Here is a 27,937-nt window from a genome sequence, read left to right as displayed (position 1 = left end):
TTGGCAAGAAATAATACATATTCCTCTAACAATTCTATACTTGTGAAACGTGCCATTCTCTTCTCATTCACATGAGATGAAAAATCCAATTAATTATGGCTAATGTACCTCCCAGTTTACAATTAAATTTGTGTATTATGCAGAATAAAGAATCTCACACCTGTGAAAATGATGGTACAAACACACAAGATCACACCTTTAAAATTATTGCTGACAAACAGTTTTAATGGTCTGAAACAGGAATGAATGAATAATGACACATGCAAGTTTACACATTTAACATGTTTGAACACTGTTCCAAAAAAACACGTACATGTTAACCATGTACAACGTTGAGTGTGATGTATAGAAATAGTCATAAAAGCAATTTTAATCTTTTACAAATACTTTTTGTCTCTCTTCTGAACTCGTTGTTAAACTCGTAACCAAAATATAAAACTCCTCTTAAAATGTGATCAAGTTGACACAAAAACTTAATAAAAAAACCACAAAAAAACCAAAAAACAAACAAACATTGTTTTGTTCAATCTGTGTTCAATTTCACAAATGCTTTTCCATTGGGGTAATATTATAAAAGTAAAAAGTAAATACTTGAAATATATTTTTATACATTTTTTCCTTTAAAATCAATTAGAAAATATAGGTAAATTTATCCAATAATAGCTTGCATAGCTGATAAAACATGTTAATAGTGCAATAATAAAATGGGGCTAATCTTATATCCAATTATATACATGTAAATAATAAAGTATTTTTAATAATGTTGTGTACTATAAAACTAATGAAGTCAAATTATAGAACCTGACAGCTTTAAAACTTCACATTGCTTTCAATTTTCCAGTCAATCCAATAATCTGATAAGTGGACGAATCCCCTTACAGATCCAGCTCAAATATAACAACAATCTTTGGAGAGCTCGTAGAAAACATTGATTTGACGTTCACGTGTGGGTAAAGAGCCTAGATTCTATTGAAATGAAATGCAGATGATCAGTTTCCTTCTGCTTTTTCAAAGCAGGTCTTGTATATCCAATCTGACATGCCAGAGCATACAAAAGTATATAAAATAGTTCTCAAAAAATACTTCTCAAAGCAATATTTGCTTCACTTTGGTTAAAATGATAATCACCAAGAACAAATTCAAATATTATGGTTGAAAAGGAAAAAAACGAAAGTGCTGACTAATATTTTAACAGCTAAAAAGTACCACTGTTAATCTTAGGTGAACAAATAAATGTCGCTATATATTCCTTCTGCAGAAATACTGAGAGATATGAATGAAACAATGAATTACTTTAAGTAAACTACTCTTGGAGATCAGCATAAACATGTTTTATTAAACATGGAACTGGCGAATGCTCTTAAACTGTTTGAATCTGAAAAACTAAACTGGAATGACTTCATGTTACATAATACTGTCCTTTATCTGCTACCTAATACCGGCTGTTATAATGTGTAAGGCTAGTATGCGTTCATGTTTGTGATGTTTAAAGTGCCCTAAAAGGACACTGTAAATAACGCCAAGAAAAACAAAGACTTGATATAAGACCAGGATATCAGAAAAAAAAAAAAAAACACTATATGTGGTTTGTGGGAAACATCAAAAACAAAACTAGAGCTCTGAAACTATGGCTTTCAGAAAAGCGATGTAGGGAAAAACTATGAGGAGTTATCCATCTGCTGTTGTGTGATGTTCAGTAAGGTGTAGTTCCTTCCCACTCTACTAAATACTGCACCTTTCCTTCAGGTGTGATCCTACGAGCCAGAACCTGATACTTCTCCCCGCAGGTGAGCCTGCCGGCCGCCCCGAAATAGCTGGTGATGGAAGACTTGAGGTGAGACAGCGAGGAATCGTCCTCGCTGATGCTCTCAAAGGTGTGGCTGTCGATGCTGTTCTCCATCATGACGTTACTCTCTTCTCCAGGCATGCTGATGGGGCTGAGCTCACGTTCCACCATCTCTCTTTTTGTGGCCAGCACAGTGTAATTAGAGGAGGGCAGCTTCCTCTTCCGACTGCCCACGTTTTTCCTGTAAAGAACATAAGAAGCATAAAAAAAAAATGTTTGTTCATAATATTTCACATCTTTTCTGCTCATGTAACCAGAGGAGATTGAAATCTTCACAATCCAAACCCTGATGGATAAAAATCAAGAACGGAGTATACTTCCTGCTATCATTTTATTTTTAAAAAAAGAGTGAGGGAAAATAAATAAATAAATAAATACACTACTGTTCAAAAGTTTGGGGTGAGTAAATATATATATATATATATATATATATATTTTTTTTTTAAGGACACATGAAATTGATCAAAATGTTCAATTCATCAAAAAATAGTTGGGGAAAATATTTTGTTTTCAACAGAACAATAGCAAGAAATGTTTCTTAAGCACCAAATCATATTAAAATGATTTCTGAAGGATCATGGTGACACTGCAGACTGGAGTAATTATGCAGAAAATTCAGCTTTGCCATCACATGAATTTTAAAATATATTAAAGTAGGCAGTATTATTTAAACTGTAATAATATTTCACAATATTATTTAAGATCAAATAAATGCAGTTTTGGTACGAGACTTCTTTCTAAAACATTTTAAAAAATCTTACTGACCCCAAACTTTTGAATGGTATTGGAAATAAATAAATAAATAAAATCACTATAAGTACTTCTGTTCTGGATCATTTATGACATTAAAAATGGAAGGTTAAGATAACAGAGCATTGCATTGTGGGATAAAGTCCTGCATACATCACATATTGACAAAAGTCTGGATATTCTAAGCACACAAACAAATTAGCAAACTGCTCAGTATACATTCTATAAACTGCAAATATAAAAATATTAGTATTTTGTACAATTTTATTTTATTTCAGGTAAAAAGTGCACTATTATTTAAATATGTATTATCCAGCAAAAAAATATTAAAGAATCTTTAATGTAAAAAGGTGCATTTGCATAGATGCACTGAAACTGTCCACCACAAGATGTCCCTGTTTAACACTGAATTTTACTTCGCGGTCCCCTTTCACTTGCCTCTGTGGGCGTTCTGGCATTTTAAAGGTCATACAGCAGAACTGGACTTTTAGGGGTTTTCTTTTTTTTTCTGCGAATCTCCTGGGGAGTTTCCAAGCTGCATAAGCTTCGTTATGACCACAAAATTCTGCCCAAGGGCAAGTGTAACATGGGAAATCGCAGCAAGATATCAAAATCCAATGCTGAGAACCTCCATTTCAGAATCATTACAGCTGCTAAAATGGGATGTAGAGCTAAACAGTTTTAGTACATGAAAGCCAAGCATGGAAAGCAGATATGTGTTTGTGAAGTGTTTGATCTAGCCCACTACTAGGATGCACAGTAGGGGACAGGGATCTGTCGACCCTCACAACTTTTCCAGTCGAGAAAATCCAAGTCGTGTTTATTTTCCTCCACCCTCTCTCTCCGCCTCTTTCTAAACACCCAAAGGAACACTGTAAGAATACTAATGAGCATTCATATCCTAAAATAAATGAGACAAACTATGGAAAAGATTTCAAAGAGTAAGTGGGGACGTTTGGCAGTCTCTAACCAGCCATCCATCCATCCATCCAACTCATGTTCTGCGAACAGGCCTTTGCTTTCTTTGGTTGCGATTTCTCCAGGCCTAGCGCAGTGGGTGACAAAAATAAAATAAAAAATACAGGACAAGTATAAGGGATTACTAACTGTACAAGTATCTGGCCTGCAGGACATGAGGCATCTCTACCAGGAATCTGAAGAGCTTCAGAAGTGGTGACTCAACGCAGAGAAAAAAAAAAGCTCTGCTCGACAGCGCCAATAACGCTCCACAATGAAAATTTGTGAGGAAGACGAAAGGGAACGGGCAAGAGGTAAAAAGATAAGAGGAGGAACCGAAGATTTCATAAGGAATCATCATTATTAGTCATTAGTCATCAATTGTCATTATTTTTCTAATAATGATTTAGAATTTTAAGTAGATACAAATTTCAGTGCTATTTGGATGACATGAGGAAAAAAAATAATGATTAAGTGTTCAAGTAAATAATTAGGTGAACTATTTATTTATAGGAATGTGTCAATCACTGCACAATAAACAAATATACCGTAAACACTTTTAGGTCACACTTTAGTTTAGGGTCCAATTCTCACTATTAACTGTTAACTATGATTTTTGCCTCAATAAACTCCTAACTACTGCTTATTAATAGTCAATAAACTCCTAATTACGGCTTGTTAATAGTTAGTAAGGTTGTTAAGTTTAGGTATTGGGTAGGATTGAGAGATGTAGAATATGGTCATGCAGAATAAGGCATTAATATAAGTACTAATGAACAGCCAATATCCTAGTAACATGCATGCTAATAAGCAGCTAGTAAGAACTGACCCTAAACTAAAGTGTTACCCACTTTTATAAATGAAGGCTAAACAAGTTAAAAAGCATTTAAAATCGGTTAGATTTGGTTTTTAAACTCAGGCTGTGGCCAGTCAAATCTGGTTACTTTTGTATGATTATTTCATGCACAGATAACACTGAATCTGTTTAACACATATTATCATATAAATTGCAAAAATCATAATTGAAATGCTGGAAATGTACCCATCTAAAAAAAAATGTTGCATCTCAAAACAACAATTCAGACAACTTTGCAGATCATTTTCATGTTGAATTAATTAAAAAAAAAGCATGAGCATAAATAGAAAAATACATTCACTATTGATATAATATATAATTATAAAATACAAATGTTTTTTAAAGATTTTTTGTTTGAATCCTAAATATTAAGAATTTTGAAAAAATATTTTTTATTATTTATTTTTATATATTAATTTTCAACACTTTTCCATTTATAAAATTTAAAATTCCCTGCTATCTCCAGGTTTTTCATGACCAAGTAAACCCTCTCTCTCAACTTTCATTTAAAGTTTACTTTTAAACTTAACTTAAAACTTAACTTAAACTTAATTTTGCACACTGAGGGATGAGTCTGGGTAAAACTGAATAACACCAATGAATCTGTGGTAAATCACTAACATGACACAGGGGAGGTTGAAAATACCTGAAAAATATCTCTGACCTTCAGCGCTAAAGGAAAGCCAGATACGAGACCTAAAAAGCTGACAGACTGACATCCAAATTCCTAACTGACTAATGGCAATCTCGGTTCAGACATGGTTTCACTCCAATTTTCAGCCTCCACTGACTCTACTTTAAAATAAACAGGAGCAACCAAGTGGCCATAACCATAAATAACCCATAATCTGAGCATATTTCTCTGCGAGCTGTCAGATACGGTTTACACACAACATCAGGTGTTGATGGACGCCTGTTATTCCTCTTTAACTTGTGGGCAGCGGAGGAGGTGAGAATCTACAGTGACAGCCGCGCTGCCAAATTGTCCCACTACAGCGATATTGATTACGCTGCAGTAGCCGTGAAGAGGACAACTGTGAAAGAGCAAGATGAAAGGTGTAGAGGATACAGGCCTGGAATTCCAGCAAACCCACCATGGTCATTCCAGCGCCCGAGTCAAATTGACAATTGCTCGAGCTCATGTATATTAAAAAGATAAGCGTTTAGAGGCACCCTGCTGGCCCAGTGGTTTAGATGATATCATTGATGTCACCACTTCAAAAGTCATGACAAATGAGCTCCCAGAACACCTCAAGCTCGCATTGAATGGAACCGCAATACCACTTAAGTTGTAGTACAGGATTAGCATCCGTGGTTTCCATGGCAACAGGGTCCCAGCGGGTTCGGAAAATGGTCCACCGAAAAGATGCATTAGGTTGACCTCACGTCACATGCATGGCTTTAACTTCACTTATTTGAATCGCACTGTTGCAAGGATGTACGAGAGTATGGGTGATTCGCAACAGCCTGTGAAGGATTACATCACACCAGCTGCTAAATCTACAGCCCCATGGCTAAACAAGTTCATATATCAGCTGCGTTGAGAGCAAGAATTAAAAAAATTTTTTTTATAGCTAATATGTTAATGCATTCAGTTCCTTTTTAAAGAGGACCTATTATGTTTTTTACATTTTCAACTTTCTCTATTGTGTAATGTTGCTATTTGAGCATGAAATAGGTCTGCAAAGTTAAAGTCACTCCAAAGGGAGCTATTCACTATATAAGTGCACAGTTTCTGAACTCCCTGAAACGCCTCTGTTGTAGTCTTGAGTTTTCTTTCTGGAACATGGCAAAATATTCCTCATTTAAAAATTAAAAAAATACCCGCCCAAGACATACACAAAAAAAGGGGAGGCCTCATTTAGTTGCGTTAGTAGTGAGTAGAAACTCACGGTTATGATAAGGGGCGTGACATTTACGAAACACGCTCAAAGCAGTTGACCAATCACAATACACTGGTACAGCCGACCAATCAGAGCACATTGCGCTTTTCGGAACGATGGGCCTCATAGCGACAGGAACTAAACAGAGCGTTCCTGACAGACTGGGAAAAGAGGTGCTACAACAGTGTAAAATATGTGAAAAATAATGTTTTTTGAACATTCAAACTTAAACCTAACATACTGTAAGAGTGTGTATTTAAATAAACATTCACAAGAGTGATATTTTATGTTACATACATTAAAAAAAAAAAAAAAAATACAACATGGGGTGGGCGTTTTTTTGATTTGATTCTATTTCAATTCAAAAAGTCACAATCTGATTCCCAAACAATTCACGATGCATCTTAGTTTTTCTGCAACACTGTGAGGATGCAAATCTTGGGTGAGTTAAGGTGCCTCACTGTGTAAAGATTCTGCATAAATGATGTACAAAATACTGTATTATGTCTGCTCTGACCCTCCAACAGAACATGGTTATTATAATCTAGGGCTACACTTTATTTTAAGGTGTCATTGTTACAGTGTAATTATATATTTAAGTACTGTGTAATATTAAGCAACTACATGTACTTACTATAGGGGTAGGGTTTAGTTGAGAGTTAGTTGCATGTAATTATGCATAATTTACTGTTATTACTATGGTAAGTACATGTAACATATGTAACAAAGACACTGTAAAATAAAGTGTTACCTAATCTAGTCAGTGCCACAGAGAGTTGGCAAATATAGAAAACAATTCAAAGATTATCTTTATTTAGAAAATACATAACATTGTTATTTGCAGATCTGAAGAAACTGAGAAACTAAGAAGTACCTGAAGTCATAGGAGACGCTGGTGGTGGCTGAACCAGAAGTACTGGCTGCGTCAGTGGAGTCCTGGTCCAAACTGAATGTTTGTCCTGAACTGGTGCTAAGAATGAAGATGGACAAATCCATAAAGAGGTACAGAGACAAGGAAAGATTCACATACTTACAGTCAACATGAAAGTTAACACACAGTTAGCAACCCATTTTACTTCCATAATGTGACATTTCAGAGCAAATAGGTAGGGCTTGATTTTACTTACGAGGAACTGATTGAAACCAGTGTTGTTATTGTTAACTAAAAAATATTTTTGCTAATTAAAATAAAGCTGAAATAAAATAAAATATATAAATGTTAGATAAAAAACTTAAAAGAAAATTAGAAATGTTGTCTGGGCAACTAATTAAAATAAATTAAGTTTAAGTTGAATAAATTAAAGCTAAATAAAACTATTTTAAAATGACAAACGAACAAAAAATTAAAAAAAAAAAAAAAAGCTAATTCACAATAATAATAAATACTATTATTATATTATATCAAAATAAATCAAATAAATCACAAATAGTCACATGAAACAATAAAAATTGGAGAAAATGTTGTTTCAATTTGACGTCATGTTACTAATCCTATCTTTCTCAATAACTTTAATCTCAGTCATACTCAAGAGGCCAAAGCAAAAGGGCTACTGAAGAATACAAAAGAATACAGTTGATCCGACCTGCTGCTTGCTATTCAACACATTATACGGCGCTGGGATTGTGACTATACCAGAGTTTATCAGGACTTCCATTCAAAGGATGGCAGTCATTAACTACAGTTCACGGCTTTGTGATGAAACCCAACGTGCCCTTTTTATTATGGCCGAAACCAACTCCAGATTTCTCTTTTATTCTCTTCAACAATCCCTCCCAGACAGCCGCTTTCGCCTCTCAAAGCTTTGTCTGCCCCAATAGTGTTTCCAATTCTCTCATTATTCAGGCCTGTTTGAGAGATGATAACCTTTACTGAAAAGTATAATTAAATCGCTTCACCAACCGTGTTGATAAAAAAAAATATATTTTCTGTGGGGTGGGGTTGTGATTGGGGAAACAGTGAAAGACCTTTCTGATATTTCAAAGGAAAATGGATGCAAATGAGCATGATCGTTCGAAAACCAATAAATAGATGCTTAAGCATTCAAATCAAAGGTAATGAGAAAAGGTTAAGCCTTTAAGCAAGGTCTGTTGCCGTGAGACTGAATTTGATTGAGACCTCATTATGTACATTGACGGAAAGGTGACAATTAATTTCTGTCAGTTTTAGCACAGGTGAGGCGACTTTATGAAAAAATGAATCAAGTGAACCATCAAACCCGAAGCATGCAGATATCTGTATTATGTGCTTAATTGTTAAGACGTGCCTCAGAGTACAAATGAATTATTAAGTCACTAAGAGGGCAATGAACTAGTACCACCACATAAATCAATTATGCTATATTATGGCTTTTCCACACCGAATTTAAAATGCAAAACACTTGAAAAACATGGATTAATAAACTATCTTACTGTGATGATTTTATTCACATTAAGGAAGTGTGGTATGACCAATATTATATATATATATATATATATATATATATATATATTCATGAGGTAAAGCCTATTTGTGGACAATAAAAAAAAATGTGTGAATTAAATACTTCATCTTTTTTGATCATATCTTCTCTTTATTTTATTTTTTATCTGAAAAAAAAAACAACACAAAAAACCCCATAAAATTTTTACAGTACGAAACAGCTTGACATTATGTAACATGAGCTCACAGACACAGTGTAATCACCATGGGAAATTTCAGAGTAAAACTGGGAGTTGATACACAAATATATGATACACCGGTGTTTTGCCAGATGAGAAGTTTATGTATGTATCATCTTTTTACTCTTTTAATTCATTTTATAACTGTATCATATATCTCTTTTATATCTCTTAACTGTTTTAATTTTCCTTGCTTTTATTTTGTGATTATTTTAATTATTTTCTGTAAAGCACTTTGAATTGCCATAGTGTATGAAATGTGCTATATAAATAACCTTGCCTTGCCTTTCCTTAAAAATCTTTAATATTATAAAATATTTTATACTTCTTATCGATATATAATAATTTTGACTACATTCTAATTGGATGATAAACATTCAAAGTCATTATATACTCACATCTGAGACCACACATCAGTTGAATTTTATATTAATATGCTACATTATATTATACCATTTAATTATATATTTATTTCATACCAGTGGCCAATCCCAAATCACCTTGCTTCAATAAAAAAAAACGTTAAAAAAAAATAAAAAAAAATAAAAATTAAATAAAAGCTTTGGACTTGTGTGAATGATTTTAGCTACAAAAAAAGGGCAACAAACAAAAAGTTCAATTCACCTCTTTAAACTCTGCAGCTCGTCCAGCGTGAAGTCGAAGATGTTGGCCATGTGATGATTGGTGCTCCAGGCAGAGGTGAGGTCATTCTGCGATGAGGTCAAAAACAAAGTATGAAATGCAACGTTAATTTCATTTCACCGCATCGACTCATTGTCATTTGGACAATGACGATAATCACAGCTTTGATTATGACGATCAGAGCCGTCATGGTTATTACAGTCACTCTAATGCCATCTTTGAAGTTGCTCTTGGCATTATTAGCCGTGCTGCCTGGAGTGTCAAGATGTGTAGTTCAAGTAAAGCATGTCTGGGGACCGGAGACCTCTCAGAAGGATTTGTCAGTTAAATGCTTCAGAGGATGAATGTAATCCTTTTTAGAAAATTTAGAAAGACAGAATGAGAGGGTAGGAGGGGGTTGGGGAGAAACAAACTTAAAGTAGCGACGTAACCCAACTAGATTATGTCAGTAGCGTGAATACTTTTTGTCAGTAGATTGTAGTGCAGCTGAATTCTTGCACTAAAGGCTTGACTGGAGTTCAGCTACATGAAATCATGAGTGGCTTGTAACTTGGCTTTCAAAGTAGCTTCACCAACAGTGAGAGAAAAAATATGAAGGAGGGAAAGCAAAGGCGAGAAAGAGGCAAAACAACACAGGAGAAGAAGGGGGAGAAATGCAAGGTCTGCATGGCAGCAGGCGTCAAGGAATAAAAAGAAGATCACCACGGGGAGTAGGGAAGATACTAGAGAGAGATGAAGAGAGGCAGGAGAAGACAACCAAGAGTAAACTTTGCTTGGGTCATATTTAAATTTAATAGTCAGGCTGTCAGTACATAAGAAACCTTGTAGAAAATGGCAGAAAAAAAAGAAAGAAAAAAAGAAACAAGCAGCAGAAATTAACGCTTGGCTGCATGAAATTAAACTATCGAGGAATTCCAGAAACTTCGAGAAGTGCTAGAGCACAAAATCTCAGTAAGGGAAGCTCAGATTTGGACTGACAGGTCAAACAAAGTCTCAGAAGTCCAACACTGAATCAGATTTCAAGAGGACTGCACAAACTGAATTATTTAGTGTGTGTGTGTGTGTGTGTGTGTGTGTGTGTGTGTGTGTGCGCATGTACGTGTGTGTGTGGTTTAGTGATAGATCAATATAAATCAGCTAGGCCAGTGTTTGTGAGTTGATGAAAAGTTGATGATTAAATCATAAAATTGTAAAATCACAATAAATAAAAAATTGAAAATAAAAATATAAAAATAAAATAACGATTAACAGAACCGTGAACATGCCAACATGTTGTTAAATCATTCATATATATATATATATATATATATATATATATATATATATATATATTTAGGCCAAAGGGGTTCGGTACTCTAAGTTTGTGAATCCCTGAATTATGCATCACTATTACTATCATCCTCCTGTGCTAATGATGCCCAATTGGCCAGTTAACGGTGTCTTGATAATCTTGTGAATGGATATCAAACACTTCCTGTTCTCAAATATTTCTTAGCAAAAGGGTTTATTTAATTTCAGAATTTTTGTAGATGTCTTATTTGATGTCATTCATTTGTAAAACATATATCCACTACTGTTCAAAAGTGGGCTAGGTATGATTTTTTTATGCTTTTGAAATAAGTGTCTAATGCTCAACGAGGCTGCAGTTATTTGATCAAAAACAGTAAAAACAGCATTGTGAAATATTAGTGCAATTTTAAATAACCGTTTTCTATTATAATAATTTTTTTAAAGTATTTTATTCCCGTTACGGCAAAGCTGAATTTTCAGAATCTTTACTCCAGTCTTCAGTGTCACATGATCCTTCAGAAATCATTCGAATATGCTGATTTGCTGCTCAAGTAACATTTCTTATCATTATCAATGTTGAAAACAGTTGTGCTGCTTATTATTTTTTAATATTTAAATAATTTTTTTGCATTTAAATATTTTATAATAAAGTTTTCATTCATAAAAAAACAAACAAAAACCTGACCCCCATTTTTGAATGGTGCATTGTATTGGCCATCTCTAGATATCAATGTTAGCCACAGAACAATTCATATCATTCGACCACTGTTGCATAAACTGCTTAAAGGGATAGTTCGCCCAAAAATGATATTTAAGCCATGATTTACTCACCCTAAAGCCGTTCGAGATGCATACGTCAATCTTTTTTCAGACGAACACATTTTCAGTTATTTTAGAAAATGTCTTAGATCTTTCAGTGGTTATAATGTGAAGCAATGGGTCGGAACGAACGTTGAGTTTTGTTTTGCTCTGCTCTCTGGCTCCGCTGTCACGTTCGTTCTACGTCACGACGCATTCATCTCTGTGAACACGCGTCGACCGCTACCGGAAGCCAGTTATTTTAGTTTATAAAGTTTTAAATATGTATATTTTTACGACAAAACCGCACGGATTACCCTCAGAAGGCCTTCGTTTATCCCCCTGGAGCCGGATGGATTATTTTTGAGAAGGATGCATGTACATTTTCCGACTTGAATCAGCTGGACCCCATTGCTTCACATTATAACCACTGAAAGATCTAAGACATTTTCTAAAATAACTGAAAGTGTGTTCGTCTGAAAAAAGATTGACGTATGCATCTCGAACGGCTTTAGGGTGAGTAAATCATGGCTTAAATATCATTTTTGGGCGAACTATCCCTTTAAACTAGTCTTACAAGCAAGTCATAATTTTTGTTCTTTAAGGTCATAACCTTTTTAAATAATTTACATAAAAACATAGACTGGCCTATTTTGAATCGGAAATATATGAACCCTTGGCTAACTGCTAGTCGTTTACAATGTTTATGCAACTGGCCCAGAGCCTTTTTTTATTATACAGACCTAGTAACTGTAACAACAGAACACAGATTTAAACCAGACAAGAAAGGTCATGTTATACGGCTGGTGACGCAGTGAAATGTTACCCGGGTGAAAAGCTTACATTAGGAATTGCATCCTCCAGCAGCCACTTGGACCTCTTCTTTCTCCGCTTCTCTGCAGGAACAGAGTTACTGCAACAGAGGAAGAAGAGAAACACTCAGTCGACATAATTGAGCATAATAACAGCTGAACTAAATAAACTGTCAATCGATGCATCATTTCCACCCACTAAACTTGTCCTTACAGATTTGAGAGCCAAAACTATTGAATCTTAAAAAGGAGATGTGGCTGTCAAATGTAAAATTATAGGGGAGAAGCCAAGTGTCTTTCAGTGCATTCATTACATTATCAAAGCACTGCGAAAATTCTAAATTCCCTTTGAAACGTTAAAAGAAATAAAGACCTCAGTTATGATCAGCCGACTGGATAAATAATAAACAAATAGCACTGTGAACCAATTAAAATATTTAATTGGGATCAGTCTCATGATGATTTTTAATGTTTCCATGTGACATCAACAAGAGGTCTCATTCATTAAAATGGGAAAATGAAATAACTAACCTGCTTCTGCTGGCCCCTTTTTTGTGGCCCCTGTGGCCCTCACTGTTCTGGGCCTTCTCTGGGAACAACTTAGATGGGGGGTTAGGAGGAACCCTTGTCCTTAGTCGGAAAATGCATTTCCTTTTCTTGATCTCCTTCCCACAGAGAAACCTAAAAAAAAGGGGTCAGAATAGATATACACTGAAAAGTTGTTTTTTTTATATATATATATAGTATATTAAATATATTACATATATATTTATAAAAACACACACACATATAAAAACAAAAAGGAAAACATTTTTCTTACTTGCTTTTATAGTTGTTGAGGGCATCAAGAATGAACTGGCCTCGTTCAGACAGAGGGGTATTGGAGAGCTGAAATAGGTAAGAATAGGTTTTTGAGAGAAACTGGTGGTGTGATATGGGCTTTTATTATGAGACATTTATTTTGCCGTTGCCTTGAGCTGTCATGTTTCAATAAAGACAAATGAAGCCCATTGGCTTCGCTATAGTTAAGTCTTCCACTCAGAAGTGTGAGCAATTTAGCAATGCTGTTTTCTCAGATTACACATGACAAGCGGTTAGAACAGGGGTCTCCAACACATCGCCCGCGAGCTACCAGTCGGCCTGATTGGAGGTAGCTTGCCGAGACATACTTTTCATCCAATCAGAGTAAGCTAATATAGAAAGGTATATGTTATGCAAATTAAGCTAATTAAGTAAGTGAGGTTATTTATTTATTTATTTTATGAACATGCAGATGTAGTTAAATATAGCAAAATAACAACCAACAATAGAAAAAAAAAACCTATAGGGACTTCCGAGTTTTGATCAAGCACTTCATCATGCTTAGTTTGCATCAGAATGAGTAAAGACATAATTCAAGCAAAGAATAGGAAAAAAGGAATGGGAGAGTGGATTCTTATTTACAAATACAGGCGACAGATGTTTGTGCCTAATTTGGGGCGTTAGCAACAATAAAGGCATTACTTAATTCAGCATTAAAACATTAGTTCACTTCAGAATTAAAATTTCCTTATAATTTACTCACCCGCACGTCATCCAAGATGTTCATGTCTTTTTTTCTTCAGTCGAAAAGAAACTAAGGTTTTTGAGGAAAACATTCCAGGATTTTCCTACATGTAGTGGATTTCAATGGGGTCCAACAGTTTGAAGGTCCAAATTGCATTTTCAATGCAGCTTCAAAGGGCTCTACACGATCCTAGCCGAGGAATAAGGGTCTGATCTAGCGAAACGATCGTCATTTTCAAAAAAATAAATAAACATTTATATACTTTTTAACCACAAATGCTCGTCTTGCCCTAGCTCTGCGATGCGCCACGCATTACGTAATCACATTGAAAGGTCACGCGTGACATAGGCGGAAGTACCGACCTAGTGTGTACAAAGCGAACATGCAAAGACTAATTCAAACGCCATTTACCAAAAAAAATGTTTTTCACTCCCCTACCTTTTTGAACCAGAACACGCGTGACCTTTCAATGTGATTATGTAATGCGTGGAGCTATGTAATCGCAGAGCTAGTGCAAGATATGCTATTTGAGGTTAAAAAGTGTATATATGTTTTTTGTTTGTTTTTTTAAAAAGAAAATGACAAGTTTCGCTAGATCAGACCCTTATTCCTCGGCTACGATCGTGTAGTAGAGCATTTGAAGCTGCATTGAAACTGCAATTTGGACCTTCAAACTGTTGGACCCCATTTAAGTCCACTATATGGAGAAAAATCCTGGAATGTTTTCCTCAAAAACCTTAATTTCTTTTCAACTGAAGAAAGAAAGACATGAATATCTTGGATGACGTGCGGGTGAGTAAATTATCAGGAAATTTTGATTCTGAAGTGAACTAATCCTTTAAGTCTCACGCAGGCGCAGAGTAGGTTTCGTTTGTGTGAAAACATGACGGAAGGCAGAGTCCTGAGAGAAATTATATAAAACAATTTAAGAATGAATGAATTCTATGAATGTATAAGACCTGACTGAAGAACTGACTGTCTTCAGAAAACGTTTCGATGGCATTCGCTTTTTATCTTCCCTCCGTATAAGCCTAATAAAGTAATGTTTATAAGCACAGCGCTGATCTGTTTACAGAGGTTACAGTGCAGCTCCATTTCTGCTGTTTCACAAGCGCCACCTACTGCCAGAGAGTGGATTTACATTAATCTGAAAATGTACACTTTCATAACTTTTTTCTTTGTCTGCCATTTTTGTTCAGACCGATACAAACATGGGACCAAATACTTGTTGTAAATTTGAACAGGTAGATGGAACATGTTTATGTTCCAAAATAATGGCGGCTCCCGGGCATGCTGAAAATCAGCCGTTATTACAAAGTGTGGACATTTTTTAAACAGAGACCAAATAATCAAATCATTAGATTACTTGATTAATCGGGCAAATTTAAAAGAATGCAATAATAATCATACTTCCAGCCCTACGTGACTTGTACATAAACTCTTTCAGGTGTATAAATAAAAGTTTGGATTGTTGTTGTTGGACTGTATTTGAGAGTTATGGTACATTATTTACGAGATTCAAGTATTGTATAACATGAGTAGCTCTCAGACACTTTCATTTTTAAAAAGTAGCTCTCAAAAGGTTGGAGACCCCTGGCAAAAAAAAAAAAAAAAAAAACACCTGGCAAATTTTCACTACCTATTTCAAAGGAACTGCTTTTCAATTCCTAGAAATGACAGCAATCATCTACCAGAAAAATCACTACCTAAAAGTTACAGACTTTACTTTTATTTATTTTTTTCCTAAAATGATCTTGGATAGAAAAAGCTTGAATATATAACCTTGCCCATCTGGAAATGATCCCAGTTGTTGCTGATGAAGGTGAGGATCTCTTCCAGTTCAAAGTATTTCTTCTTACTTTGGACTCCTAGGTTGTACAGGGCAAGATGGACCACATCCACCCTGCAAATTAAAAAAACTCCTGCATAATTCCACTTAGAGCTCTAAAGTGAGAGAATAAGCTGAAGATGTTTTAGACCTAAAGCAGAAATGCTCTTAGGACAAATGACACTGCCAAAATCTGCATGAAATGTCACATGGTAAATGTTAAATAGAGTGCCGTTCAGTTCACAAGGCAAGGTCCATTTTAACACACCAGACTTTTTAAGAAGGATAAGGCTTAAATCCAAACTGAGACTGACTTCATACCTAAATATCCAGCACATCCAGCTCACTGTATTTCAAGAGTAATCCCTTGCTATCATAAGAAATCCTCTCAGCACCAAATCTTTGGTTCAAATGGCTATTTCTCATTTGGGACAAAAAGCAAGAATCAATGTCTAGACAAACTCTATGCTGGAAAAAACCCCATTGAACCCACTTTACTTTCTGAAATAGCCGGGCGCACTAGAGAAAAAGCTCCGGATCGAGAGCTCCGGCCTGTATCAATCAAATCCGACACTTTGACTGTATAATTCTGACACAGATCTGGGCACAATCACTCGTGAGGGGGGAAAGAACTAGAAGAGCTGCCCATTTACCATCTGAGAGCCAGCCGCTTGATGTATTCCACTCCTTTATTGCACACCGCACAAATGAACAAGTAAAACCTGGGAGAGAAAAGACAAAAAGGAGTCATTTAAACTGCATACCACAGAAAAATTGTGCTCGACAGTGTCATTATGATCTTTTAAAAAATCCCTTAATGCATGTAATCTTGCCTGTGTGCGGCGATGCATTAAAGTTTGTCGCAATATTCACTAATCATCACTGTTGAGATGTTGCAAATAGAATTTCACTTTGGTTATTGCATTCATTGGTCTTTCTGAAAAGCAACGGCTTAGATTTCATTATAAAACGGAAAACGCCGACCCTGAAATCTGATTGGACCGATTCGCCGTTTGAAGCCACCAAAAAGCAATTTCCAGCAACGAGCAATTTGCCTGTACACACTGAACGTTAATCGGTTGCATGACACAATCACAGCTAATCAGAGGTTTACAGCTACGTGGAGCTGGATTTTCGACCAATGAGATTTAATTATTTAATTTAATTAAACCATGCAATCAGAAAAATGTGCAGCTGGTTCAACAAAAACTCAGATTTACATGAGAGATTTTTGCTTAAGAATTGTTTACTTTGATTATTTAACTACTTCAGTCATTTAAATATGTATTGATTGTTTATTTATTCATCATATTAATGTTGTTGCTGTTTTATAAAACCAAATTTTACATGAGGTTGTGCATTACAGTGATTTCAGGGAGGTTTTAGGCACTCCACTTCCAAAAAATACTGAAAGCATTACTTTAATGATCTAACGCCAATTGTTTTTCAGGAAAATTCATTGATTTGAGTGAAAATATGAGAAATCAATACTGAAGGATGGCAGAGTATTGATGCAAAGATGCAAGTTCTTTTGTTGTGATAAGTTTTGTGATAAATGTAGCTCTGTACATACCTATCTCCAAACATCATGGACTCCTGAAGGCACTGCGTACACGCCTCATGAAACCACTGCTCGCAGCGAAAACATTGCAGCATTTTCAGGTACCACCTGATGGGAAAATCGAGAATAAGAAAGGAACTGTTGATTGTTTCTTATCAGACACAAAGCACAAAGACCTAAACAGACCAATTACATTTCAAGATAAATAAAAAAAAAGAACAAGCAAAACTAAGGGGGTGGTGTGATGGAGTGATGCTCAGATCTCTTTTTTTCCATTCAAACGGTGTGTCTATAGAACAGTAGCAATAGAAAAACCAGTAGCACAGCATTAACTGGATGTTTCTTGAAGCTGGAGTGTGAACTACAATACATGTGTAGGGACGCAACAATACCACTTATGTAGACCAAGCACGAGTAATAGAGCTGCACAATTAATCAGTAAAAGATTGCAATCTCGATTAAAACACCCAGGTGATCTCATTCCTAAATGACAACAATTCGCCTGTGTCTATTAAACATTTGACAGAATCACACAAGAACATTCAGATCTGTGTTTGAGCTCCCGCTGACCCAGAGAAAGCAGTTGTCATACATGTATGAAACAGCTTCACAAACTGTCTTTTCAACCACACAATATCATTATTTCTGTGTTGCAAATATTCAATTTATCACAGAATTACTGGGATAAAAGTTTATACTTCGGATATAAACACTCATTTCTACGGTGAGCGATCATAATAGACCAAATCACCTTTTGAAAGTAACTTGGTGCTGCAAATAGCGATTGTATCAATTACATCGTTTCACCAGTAGGTGGCGACAAGTGACTGTTAAAAATGTTTTGTCACTGAATAATTCATTCAAGAGATTTGTTCAAAAAGGCTGATTCTTCCAGTATTGAAACAATTTAAGTATTATGTCATTGAATCATATTAGTATTATGTAGTGTAATGTAGACTGAGACACTATATCAAAATGCACAGACTTTGTTCAAGTTGCACACTGAATGTGGGTTGGAGCTCTTAATTTTGAACTCTGAAAGTGCATGAATTTAACTTTAAAATGTTTTTTTTGTTTTTTTTAAATTGCCCCTTGAGGAACCAAGGTATTCATTAATTTTATTATTCGCTTAATTATTTTCAGTTTTCAATTTAATTTTAGTTTAAGTTTTAGTAATTTTGCTATGTGCTTTTGTCAATTTTATTAGTTTATATCTATTCATTAGTTTATTTGTTATTTTTATTAGTACATTTCTATTTATCCTTAATTTTTTTTTTTAGTTAAATTTTAGTTTTAGTAATTTTAGTACTTCAGCTCAAACGTATTTTATATAAGTTAGTTGCCAAGGTAACATTTCAAGTTTTTCATCTAATATTTATATTTTATTTTGTTTATTTTATTTAAGCTTCATTTCAATGAAAGAAAATTATTTTTCATTGTTTCAGTTTAAGTAGTTAACAGTAACAACACTGTGCTTGTCATTATTAAGTAAAGCATAAGATGCATAACTTATGTTTAACTTATGAAGTTTCTGTTAATTTGATTCAGTGTCACAGCGCACATATAGAGCTGATCCTGAACAGTGTGGCAGACTGTGATATAATAATCAGATGACCACTGCTACAAAGCAAGTAGGATCTGTATTTTTCAGAAACCCCGTGACAGTCCCTGTTCTACTGTTTGTTGCATAACACATGCATTTTTGTTTTGATCAAAATGATTTGCGCTGAGTGAGCAGACAGCAACCGAGCACACGAGGCAAAGGTGTGTGAGTGCATTTGTCACGCTTTCCTCACTGTTTTTTCCTGCATTTCACTGAAATGTGCAAACAAACCATATCGCTCCAATTAATTAAACATTTGCAGCATTGACTGCATTTTCATTTTTAGCTTAACTTATTTCAGTGGTGTTTCAATATTCTGGTAATCATGGGAGCCAGGTCTTTCAGCATTGGCTCCCAGGTTGTGGAATGCTCTTCCTCAAGACATCCGTCAAGCATCCACCCTTCTGTCCTTCAAAAACCTCTTAAAGGGATACTCCACTCATGTTGTTTCAAACCTGTATGAATTTCTTTCTTCTGCTGAACAGAAAGGAAGATATTTAGAAGAATGTCAGTAACCAGACAGTTTCTGGTCTCATTGACTTCCATAGTAGGAAAAAAATATACTATGGAAGTCAATGAGACCAGAAACTGCCTGGTTACTGACATTCTTCTAAATATCTTCCTTTCTGTTCAGCAGAAGAAAGAAATTCATAAAGGATTGAAACAACATGAGGGTGAGTATATGATGACAGAATTTTCATTTTAAAGTGGAGTATCCCTTTAAAAACACCTTTTTCTCTGAATATTACTCTTCAGCTCACAGTCTGTAAATTCTACCTTGTTATGGAGATGTTATTTGTTTGAATCCCTCTTGGTTTGTATTTTGTTCTATTCCTTAACCTATCTTTGTAAAGCGACCTTGGGTGTTGGAAAGGCGCTATAGAAATAAAAAATATTAGTATTATTACTATTATTAATAACCACCCAAACATAATTTACCTGGCTACCTGACTAGAGAAAACAGAAAAAAGGCTGTTGTCTTCCGTTTTACAAAATAGGTAGGACAACTTCAAAACCCAACCTTCTGATGTTCATTCACGTTTATTTTGTGTTGTAACTAGTAAAGCGGAAGAGATGATTGGTTCACATGTGCTCCGTGTTGCTCCTCGCTTGAACTGAGGTGCTACAGCGATCTGTCATGCCACAAAAGATCGCAGCAACAAGAGAGACGTCTATGGTCTCACTCCAGTCTATGGGAAATTAGCCCATTTTTGATTCTTTTGAGGTTTACTGTGTTTGCAAAAAAAAAATCAGATCTATACAATTCGCACAAACAACATTTTTGATTCAAAATGTAGAATTTAGCCGAAAAAAGACTAATTTGTAGGTATGAACACTGCTCTGGAGGTTATTGTCAAACATAATGGCCTGGTTTCACAGACAGGGCTTAGATTAAGCCAGGATTAAGTCTTAGTTCAATTAGGGCAATTAAGTAGCTTTTATAAATATATTTGCCTTAGAAAAAAACATTACTGGTGTGCATCGTGACAATAAGTCAAAGTTCAAAACAATGGCACTGACATATATTAAAGGAGAATTCCGGTATTTAACACTGAGTTTATTTTGTAGTTTGTTTTGGATGAACAAGAGTGGTGGACAAAGAAATTTTGACAATGGTTTCTGTCTCGACTTTTTGACTATTTTAGAATTGCCCATGACCGCTTTAGAATGGGAGTCTATGGCCATGCACAAAGATGTCCTTAAAACAACCCTTAACGTTCGTTTTCAAAACTGTGCAACTCACCGAGCGGTTAGTGGTGTTCGTTGATGTTCCAAAACAAGTAGCGTAATACAGTTTCTGTCGTGTTTTATTTGGGATTTTGTAATATCCCATTGATTTCCGTTGGAGGACTCATTGCTCGTTGGTATTACTGCGCTACCGGAAACGGAAAGGGGGCTGTTTACATTTGGTTGTAGTCTTTTAGGTCTTTTCGCTCGGTTCTCTGTCTCTCAGAAGGCTAGCGTGAGCAGAGCAACGGAAGTTGCGGAAGAGCGGAAGTTTATATGCGGTTGTGAGGTATCTGAAAAAATACTTCCATTATAGAAAAATAAACGGATTGAAATCATACATTGCACGGATATATTTGTTTTTAATCATCAACGAACACCACTAACCACTCGGTGAGTTGCACAGTTTTGAAAACGAACGTTAAGGGTTGTTTTAAGGACATCTTTGTGCATGGCCATAGACTCCCATTCTAAAGCGGTCATGGGCAATTCTAAAATAGTCAAAAAGTCGAGACAGGAACCATTGTCAAAATTTCTTTGTCCACCACTCTTGTTCATCCAAAACAAACTACAAAATAGACTCAAAGTGTTAAATACCAGAATTCTCCTTTAAGATTTCAGTACAAGTTGCTTTCTGGGACTGGGCTTAAGCCTTATCTGTGAAACCAGGCAAAAAATGTACAACTCGTGTTTAACTATCTGTCATCCATTCAGTGTTTTCATAATGTCAAGACCTCTAGCAGGGAAAGAAGGAAGACAGCAAAACGACCGGAACGAGAAGAGACGAGGCAGACTCACTCTCCGGGTCCTCCGCAGTAACAGTAGCACTGCTGATGGTTCGTACGATGCAAAGAGTCCCACTCCAGCTCCTCTGGATTATAGGTCAGCACCTGCTTCATGGCCTGTAGCGCTTTGGCGATTGGCCCTTTTTTCAGAGCTCCCCCTTTCTGTCACACACATGAAACACACTTGTCAGCAACATACTTTCCCTGATCCCCATTCATTTATATGGAAACGGAGAGGGAATATAGTGTACACACATGGATATGAAGGACTTACTCTCACAGCTAAAGCAAAAATGCACTTCCTGCAGAACCATGGGGGCAGGTCAGCTGAGCTCTCCACTGGGGGTAAGTGGCAGAGCTGGTGATAGCCTGTAGATGCAAGGCAAGCATGTGGAAGGATGGAGGACAAATATTAGCGCAAAAAAAAAGAGAAATCTACTCATGCCCAATCAGATGTGTAAATATGAACAGCAGAGCTGAAGTCGACACTAATCCTTGAGACTTCAGAGAGCCACTTCTGCGTCCCCAGCGAGTCATTACTGTAGGGCAGTCTTACCAAGCCCCCCTAGTCATCAAAGACACCCAGAATAGTTCTCTATTTACTTTGCAGATCTTATGGCATTTAGAATGCAAACTGCACCACATTTTCCACTCCATTATTTTATAATACATTATCACACGTACATGCTTTATCCACAGGCAGAAGAATTCCCCAGCAATTACATCATGCAAGAAGTCATAGCAACAATTATATAACTAGATTTCTACATTTTCTGAAGACAATGTGAGTGCTGCATGATCATGCAGAAGTAACTAGAGTCGTAACTAGCATAGACATTGAAAGTTAAGATCGCCAAACTGCAATATTTTATTAAAAAAAAAAAAAAAATAGTTTGGTCCCCTATAGAGTTAAATGGTTAAAGCCTTGGTCACCACTACCATTTAAAGTTGCTGTGGGTGGTTTCCAGGATGTGGCTGTGTAGTTGGTAGGGTGTTTTAGGTGTGTGCAAGGTGGTTGACCAACAGAATAACCACCAGCCACCCTGCCATCCCACCCAAATCTACATAAAATATTAAATTATTATTATTATTATTATTTTAGATGTACTGCAGATGTACTATATTCATTTTCCATAATAAAGTATTATTATTATTATTAAAGATAATAATAACAAAAAAACTGTCAAATAAAATGCTAGGTGGCTGACACCAACAAAATCCATCAAAATCCATCAATCAATCATAATCATCATCATCATCATAACCAAGCGTACCACACGAGTCCTGAAAAGTGAAGCCAAAGCGCCTCAATCGCCCCCAGGTGGCTTGTTGCAGTATTGGTCATAAACCCCGCTCTCTCCAAGTAATGACGCGAGACAAACTAAACAATCAATGTTCTTAATATCACGGCTCCACTTCGCGCTCACTACTGCGCAGATTTGGGCTCCAAGTTCACTACAGCGCAGACTCGAGACTAAAGATGCCAGCGCCATATTGGGACACTGGCAGCTTCACTTACTACAATGGAAGAGAGTGAAGGGGCGTCGTCCATCTTTTTTTACAGTCTATGATCATAACTAGTTATAATAAGGTTGTGATGTTTTCCAGGAAGAGAAAGAATGTAGATTTAAATTTGTATATCTGCTAAAGGTCAACTTTTAGGTGTAAATAATAAAATGCCACTAGTAATTAGGGCTGCCCCCTATTAGTCGACTAAACGTTAGTCAAAAAGAAGAGGCTTATTATTCGGTTAGTCGCAGGGGAAAAAAACTCCACATGAAGTTGCGAAGTCATGCAGTCTGTGAGAGTCATGCAAACCTTTAAAGGCGGGTCCTTGTGGCAATTACAGTACGTCAGGCAGGAAATCCAAACGTTCGCCTATCATCTATCGACCTCAAATATGGCTTATCATTTGAAACATGCAAGTAAGTAGCAACTTTGGCTGCTCGCTCTAGCGTTAACCTAAATAAATGTGCGCTATTATTAGCCGCATATCCAAGTGTTTGTGCGGAGTGTGGAAGCTAAAGTATAGCATATATATATATATTAGGGTGGTCCTTATCAAGTCCAATTTTTTTGTGTGCAAAATGTTAGTGTCTTAACCTCTTAAACTGTTCCTTTTAACTTCAAAATTAGAAATATGCAAAAATATGCAGGAACAATTTGAAGGGTTAAGAGCATGACAATTGGAGACTTTAAAAATAAGGACCACCCTAATATATATATATATATATATATATATATATATATATATATATATATATATATATATATAGTATAAGTATATAGTTTACTGCACAACATGGTGGCGCCGGAGTTACGGTTTAACTGGTGATCAAGTTAACTTGCGACAGCATCCTGTAGTGAAAAGGTTTAATTGTAATGAACGTATTGCACAGGCTTTCAGAATTGCCGAATATGCGGTCGAGCGTTCACATCTGGTGTGAACTTAAACTGGTCACCAGTTAAACCATAACATTGTATGTAACTTGCATTTTTTCCTGATAACAGCGGAAACAACTTAAAATACATTTTGGTCATATAAGCAATACATCATTCGAAACTGTAAAGGGTCTACAAAAATGAACCGAAACTCAGCGTATACATCATGTCCTCACAGACATGAGAAATATATCTATAGAAAGCTTGAAATGTCTACTTTTAAACAAACCGGTTGAAAATAATCTCTGCTTATGTAATCCGTATGAAAGGTGCATTTCTCTCTAAAGGCGAGTCCACTAGACTGTGTAAATGGCGAGTCAGCATCGTCAACTTCATCTTTGCAGCCGACGCTGACACAGAAAACACTAGTTTATAAATAGACAATTAAAATGTCTCCTTGCTATTTTTTCCAACAAATTCATAATCAATACTTTTGCCGGTGCTTTGCAAGCTTTATGTGTGCACTCTGTACTACCCACAGTATATATTTAAGTAATTCAATTAATATAAACGTGTGATTAGTCAACAAATGGCTTAAATGAATGTCTATTAGTCAAAAAGAAAAATCTTTAGTGAAGGCCAGCCCTACTAATAACTGAGTTTTTGAGTCAACGGTTCTTCAAAATGAATCTTTACTTTTTTATCTAAACTTTTTTCCTGTAATATATCAAGGTTTTGTGTGCTACGTGAAGAGCTGGGTCTGCCTCACTCACCTATTCCACATTTCCCGCAGATAAGGATTTCATTACCAGGAACTAGAGACATGTCAGAACACACTGAGCATTTTGGTTCTTCCCCAGGGACACCAGCTGTGTGAGAGAGCGAGAGAATAAAGCTTGTTACTTCGTCACAAAGCACTAATACCATAGCGTCACATAGACATCTTACAGGACACAATGACATATCAAACAATATTATCTGCTTTCTTAGCTTGCTGATGAATATTGTTGTTTCTTTAGAAAGCCAACGATTTAAAAACCCCTGGTTTGTACAATGCATTTCCACCCAGACCTCTTACCATGCTGTATGTCTTTCCAAAGCACCCAGAACTTGGAGTTGTCTTCAAATGTCACAAAGCAACTCTGTTTTGAGGTGCTCACCTATAGGGAAATGGAACGAACGTTTGTGGTGTGAAACGCGAACATAAGACTGTAAAAAAAACATAAATACGTCTTCGCCAAATGAATTATTCATGATTAAGAGCATATGCTATCAGGTCATGAACATCTCTTGCATGTTTCCTCCAGGGACCCAGCAATTCATTTTTGTCCACAGTAGAAAACATTGATTTTTGGGAATTTCACATGGCACAGTTTTATATATCTGGTGTATCTTAAAGTTGACATCCTGGGCTTTCAAAGCACAGTATGATTTTCTTTTTCATTTCTTTTACACGTTTCCTTTGTAAGGCACATCAGGACTTTGAGAATTTATTTTCTCCTTGAACAGGATAAAAAATATACAATATTCCAATTAAATATGACTTTTTTTTTGGCACAAAAATGCTCTTATCCTGTTTTTCCATTGGAAGTTGCCACTCAAAACATGAAAATAATTTTTTTTTAAAACATTTTTCTATACATTTACACAAATTATGAAATAAATCAGAAAGCAAATATAATATACATAAATGTTGGTAAAAAACAGTTTAGAGACTATGTGCAAAGTCTGATTTATCTGTTTAAAATGATATTTAGAAAAATAATTCATCGTATGTTTTTAATGCTCCAAGTACTATAACAACTCAATTCCAACACTTTTTATTGCTGTGTCCCAGGAGGATATACAGTGTGTTCAATAAAACAGAGATGTTCTGTGCATTCAGTTCAGGTTTATATAAACCCCCAGAGCATCAGCGACTCACTCTCTGGATTTTGCCCAGGTAGTAAAGGCCGTCAGACCAGCGGCACAGAACATACTGGCCCACGGTCAAGTTGGTCTCCTGGTCACTGCAGGGTTTCTCTTTCTTGGGAAGCAGGAGCTTGGGTTCTAGAGGTTCCGACCCGACAGTCAGATATCCGTCCCGACAGGCCGATTCCAACATGCTGACTGTAGAAACACCTACACTTCCTGTGGGTCAGTGGTAAAATGCAAAGAAAAAACACACAAAGATTACATCAGGTTTATCACATGCGATGTTTCCCAGAGATGCCAAAAGTGGAATTACTTGCATCATATTGCATATAAACATAATCTATTGGAATTTTTAAGAGTATTTTTTAAAAATGATTTAAATATGGAACCCCTAGTGACCAAGTGATCACTTATCTCTATAAAAACTCCTGAAGAAACCAAGATAAACACTGACATAATAAGGGGTTTTGCCCACTTCAGTTCAGTTGCATTTATGAAAAAAACAACCAGAAAAGGCTCTGGTCAAAGATGTCTATTTCTGTGCCAGTTGTTTTACAATCTATATTCACCCCAAAAGTATTTTTTTTACAGATGGAAAAAGGGGATTTAAGGATTTATATGATTTATATCAATTTACAGACTACAACAACCACAAGGCTGAGTTTATGAGTTTACATGCTTCTATAGTCCTTATATAGTAACTTATATTTACAAAAATTTGTGAAACAAAAGTAATGCTTCAAACAAATACCTTATTTTACTCATAAATGGCATTTTAAAAACCCATAGGAAATTCCTGAGGAAACCAATAGCTTGGAAATACAAATTCTCTTCTGGGATTTGGTGCTACAAACTTGACACAATTGAGGGAGTTAAAAAACTTGATAAAACATATACAGAAGTTGACAAAATGGATGAATCAATAAACACCTGCTTTTAGTTGCAATCAATACTGCGTCTGCGGGTTAAAAACACTGAATAGTAGCAAATACATTTGAGTGTTATCCAAACAAATTTATAAAAGCCGAACACATTAAACCCATTTTTGTTATTTAAAATTAATTCTATTATTATATTAAATATTAATCTATTAATTTGAAGACGTTTATAGCTTTAAATGTTTTGCAGGTTCAACAAAGTTAAGCATTTTCAAAAACCCCTGGTTAGTAACCACTCAAAATGTGCAAGTATGTAGCGTACAGTACAGCAGGTAAGTTAAGTATGTACTGAATGTACATGATGGTTTTGACAACCCTGCAGGAATTTTGTAGAACTGCAAATAGATTCGTCCAACCACAACTGTGCACATGGGGAATATTGCCTGACTCAGTCTCAACCCTGATGAGTTAAAAAGGCAGCAGAGAAACTGAGCTGGTTGACTCATCGTCAGGATGTGATCTTCAGACTTACTGATCTCGGCCAGTTTTCTTCTACTTCTAATATTCAAATCAATCGAAACCAGCCGGCCAAGAATCACACACTCTCCAACCGTGCTCTAACTGTAAGAATAAAACATGCCTGCCTTTTCTCTGCGTGACAGAAAACTATTGCATCAACTTTAAAAGCGTGCACGCATGCTTAAAAAAAAGTCACTTTACAGTCGTGCCGACTTCTAAAAAGTCTATTAGTTCAGTTGCGTATATAAATCATAGCCAAATCTTTGCACACTGACTCCCTCCCTATTTGAAGACATGCAACATCATCAGTGCATGCTGGAAAACTAGCGCACTCATTAAACTTCTCTCAGGGACTCAGACAAGTTGTCATCCTGGCTGTAATCAAACACAACACGCGCAAAAACACAGTATTACTCTTTCATATGCATGAATAAGTTCGTCAGATCACTACAGCTGTGACTGTTACGCACTAATAATGCTGCAGGTTTTGAATCGGGTCACATTCAAACACATCTCGCGCTGAGATTACCGCTTTGATTTCTCTCCAGTCCCGCGGGTAAAACGCGCCAAAAAGTGCAGATATTCCTCCTCTGGCAGCCCGATGTCCCATTCGCGATGTTTGAGGGAGTGTCTGGTGTTTTTACAGCACAAGCGGCGCAGAAATGCATTCAGTGCACGTCGCCATTTTTTCACCTTTTCCC

The 27,937-nt window shown here is 35.9% G+C and overlaps 1 protein-coding gene across 1 annotated transcript; it reads right to left on the bottom strand.

The window, feature by feature from the left end:
* Positions 1-200: 200 nt before the first annotated feature.
* On the bottom strand, positions 201-27,937 carry phf19 (PHD finger protein 19). Its single transcript, XM_084086317.1, has 15 exons — positions 27,766-27,937; positions 25,850-26,055; positions 25,004-25,085; positions 24,699-24,794; positions 21,818-21,912; positions 21,557-21,705; positions 17,440-17,535; positions 16,520-16,588; positions 15,821-15,941; positions 13,313-13,380; positions 13,024-13,173; positions 12,524-12,593; positions 9,575-9,660; positions 7,167-7,262; positions 201-2,027 (listed from the first exon to the last, which is right to left on the bottom strand). Exons 1-15 carry the CDS (start codon positions 27,902-27,904, stop codon positions 1,694-1,696), a joined length of 1,857 nt encoding a protein of 618 aa, XP_083942443.1. The 5' UTR covers positions 27,905-27,937; the 3' UTR covers positions 201-1,693.

The sequence above is a fragment of the Abramis brama genome (genome assembly GCF_963993115.1).
Source record: "Abramis brama genome assembly, chromosome: 16".
In the NCBI taxonomy this organism is placed as follows: Eukaryota; Metazoa; Chordata; class Actinopteri; order Cypriniformes; family Leuciscidae; genus Abramis; species Abramis brama.
This window is presented reverse-complemented; position numbering and strand designations above follow the sequence as displayed.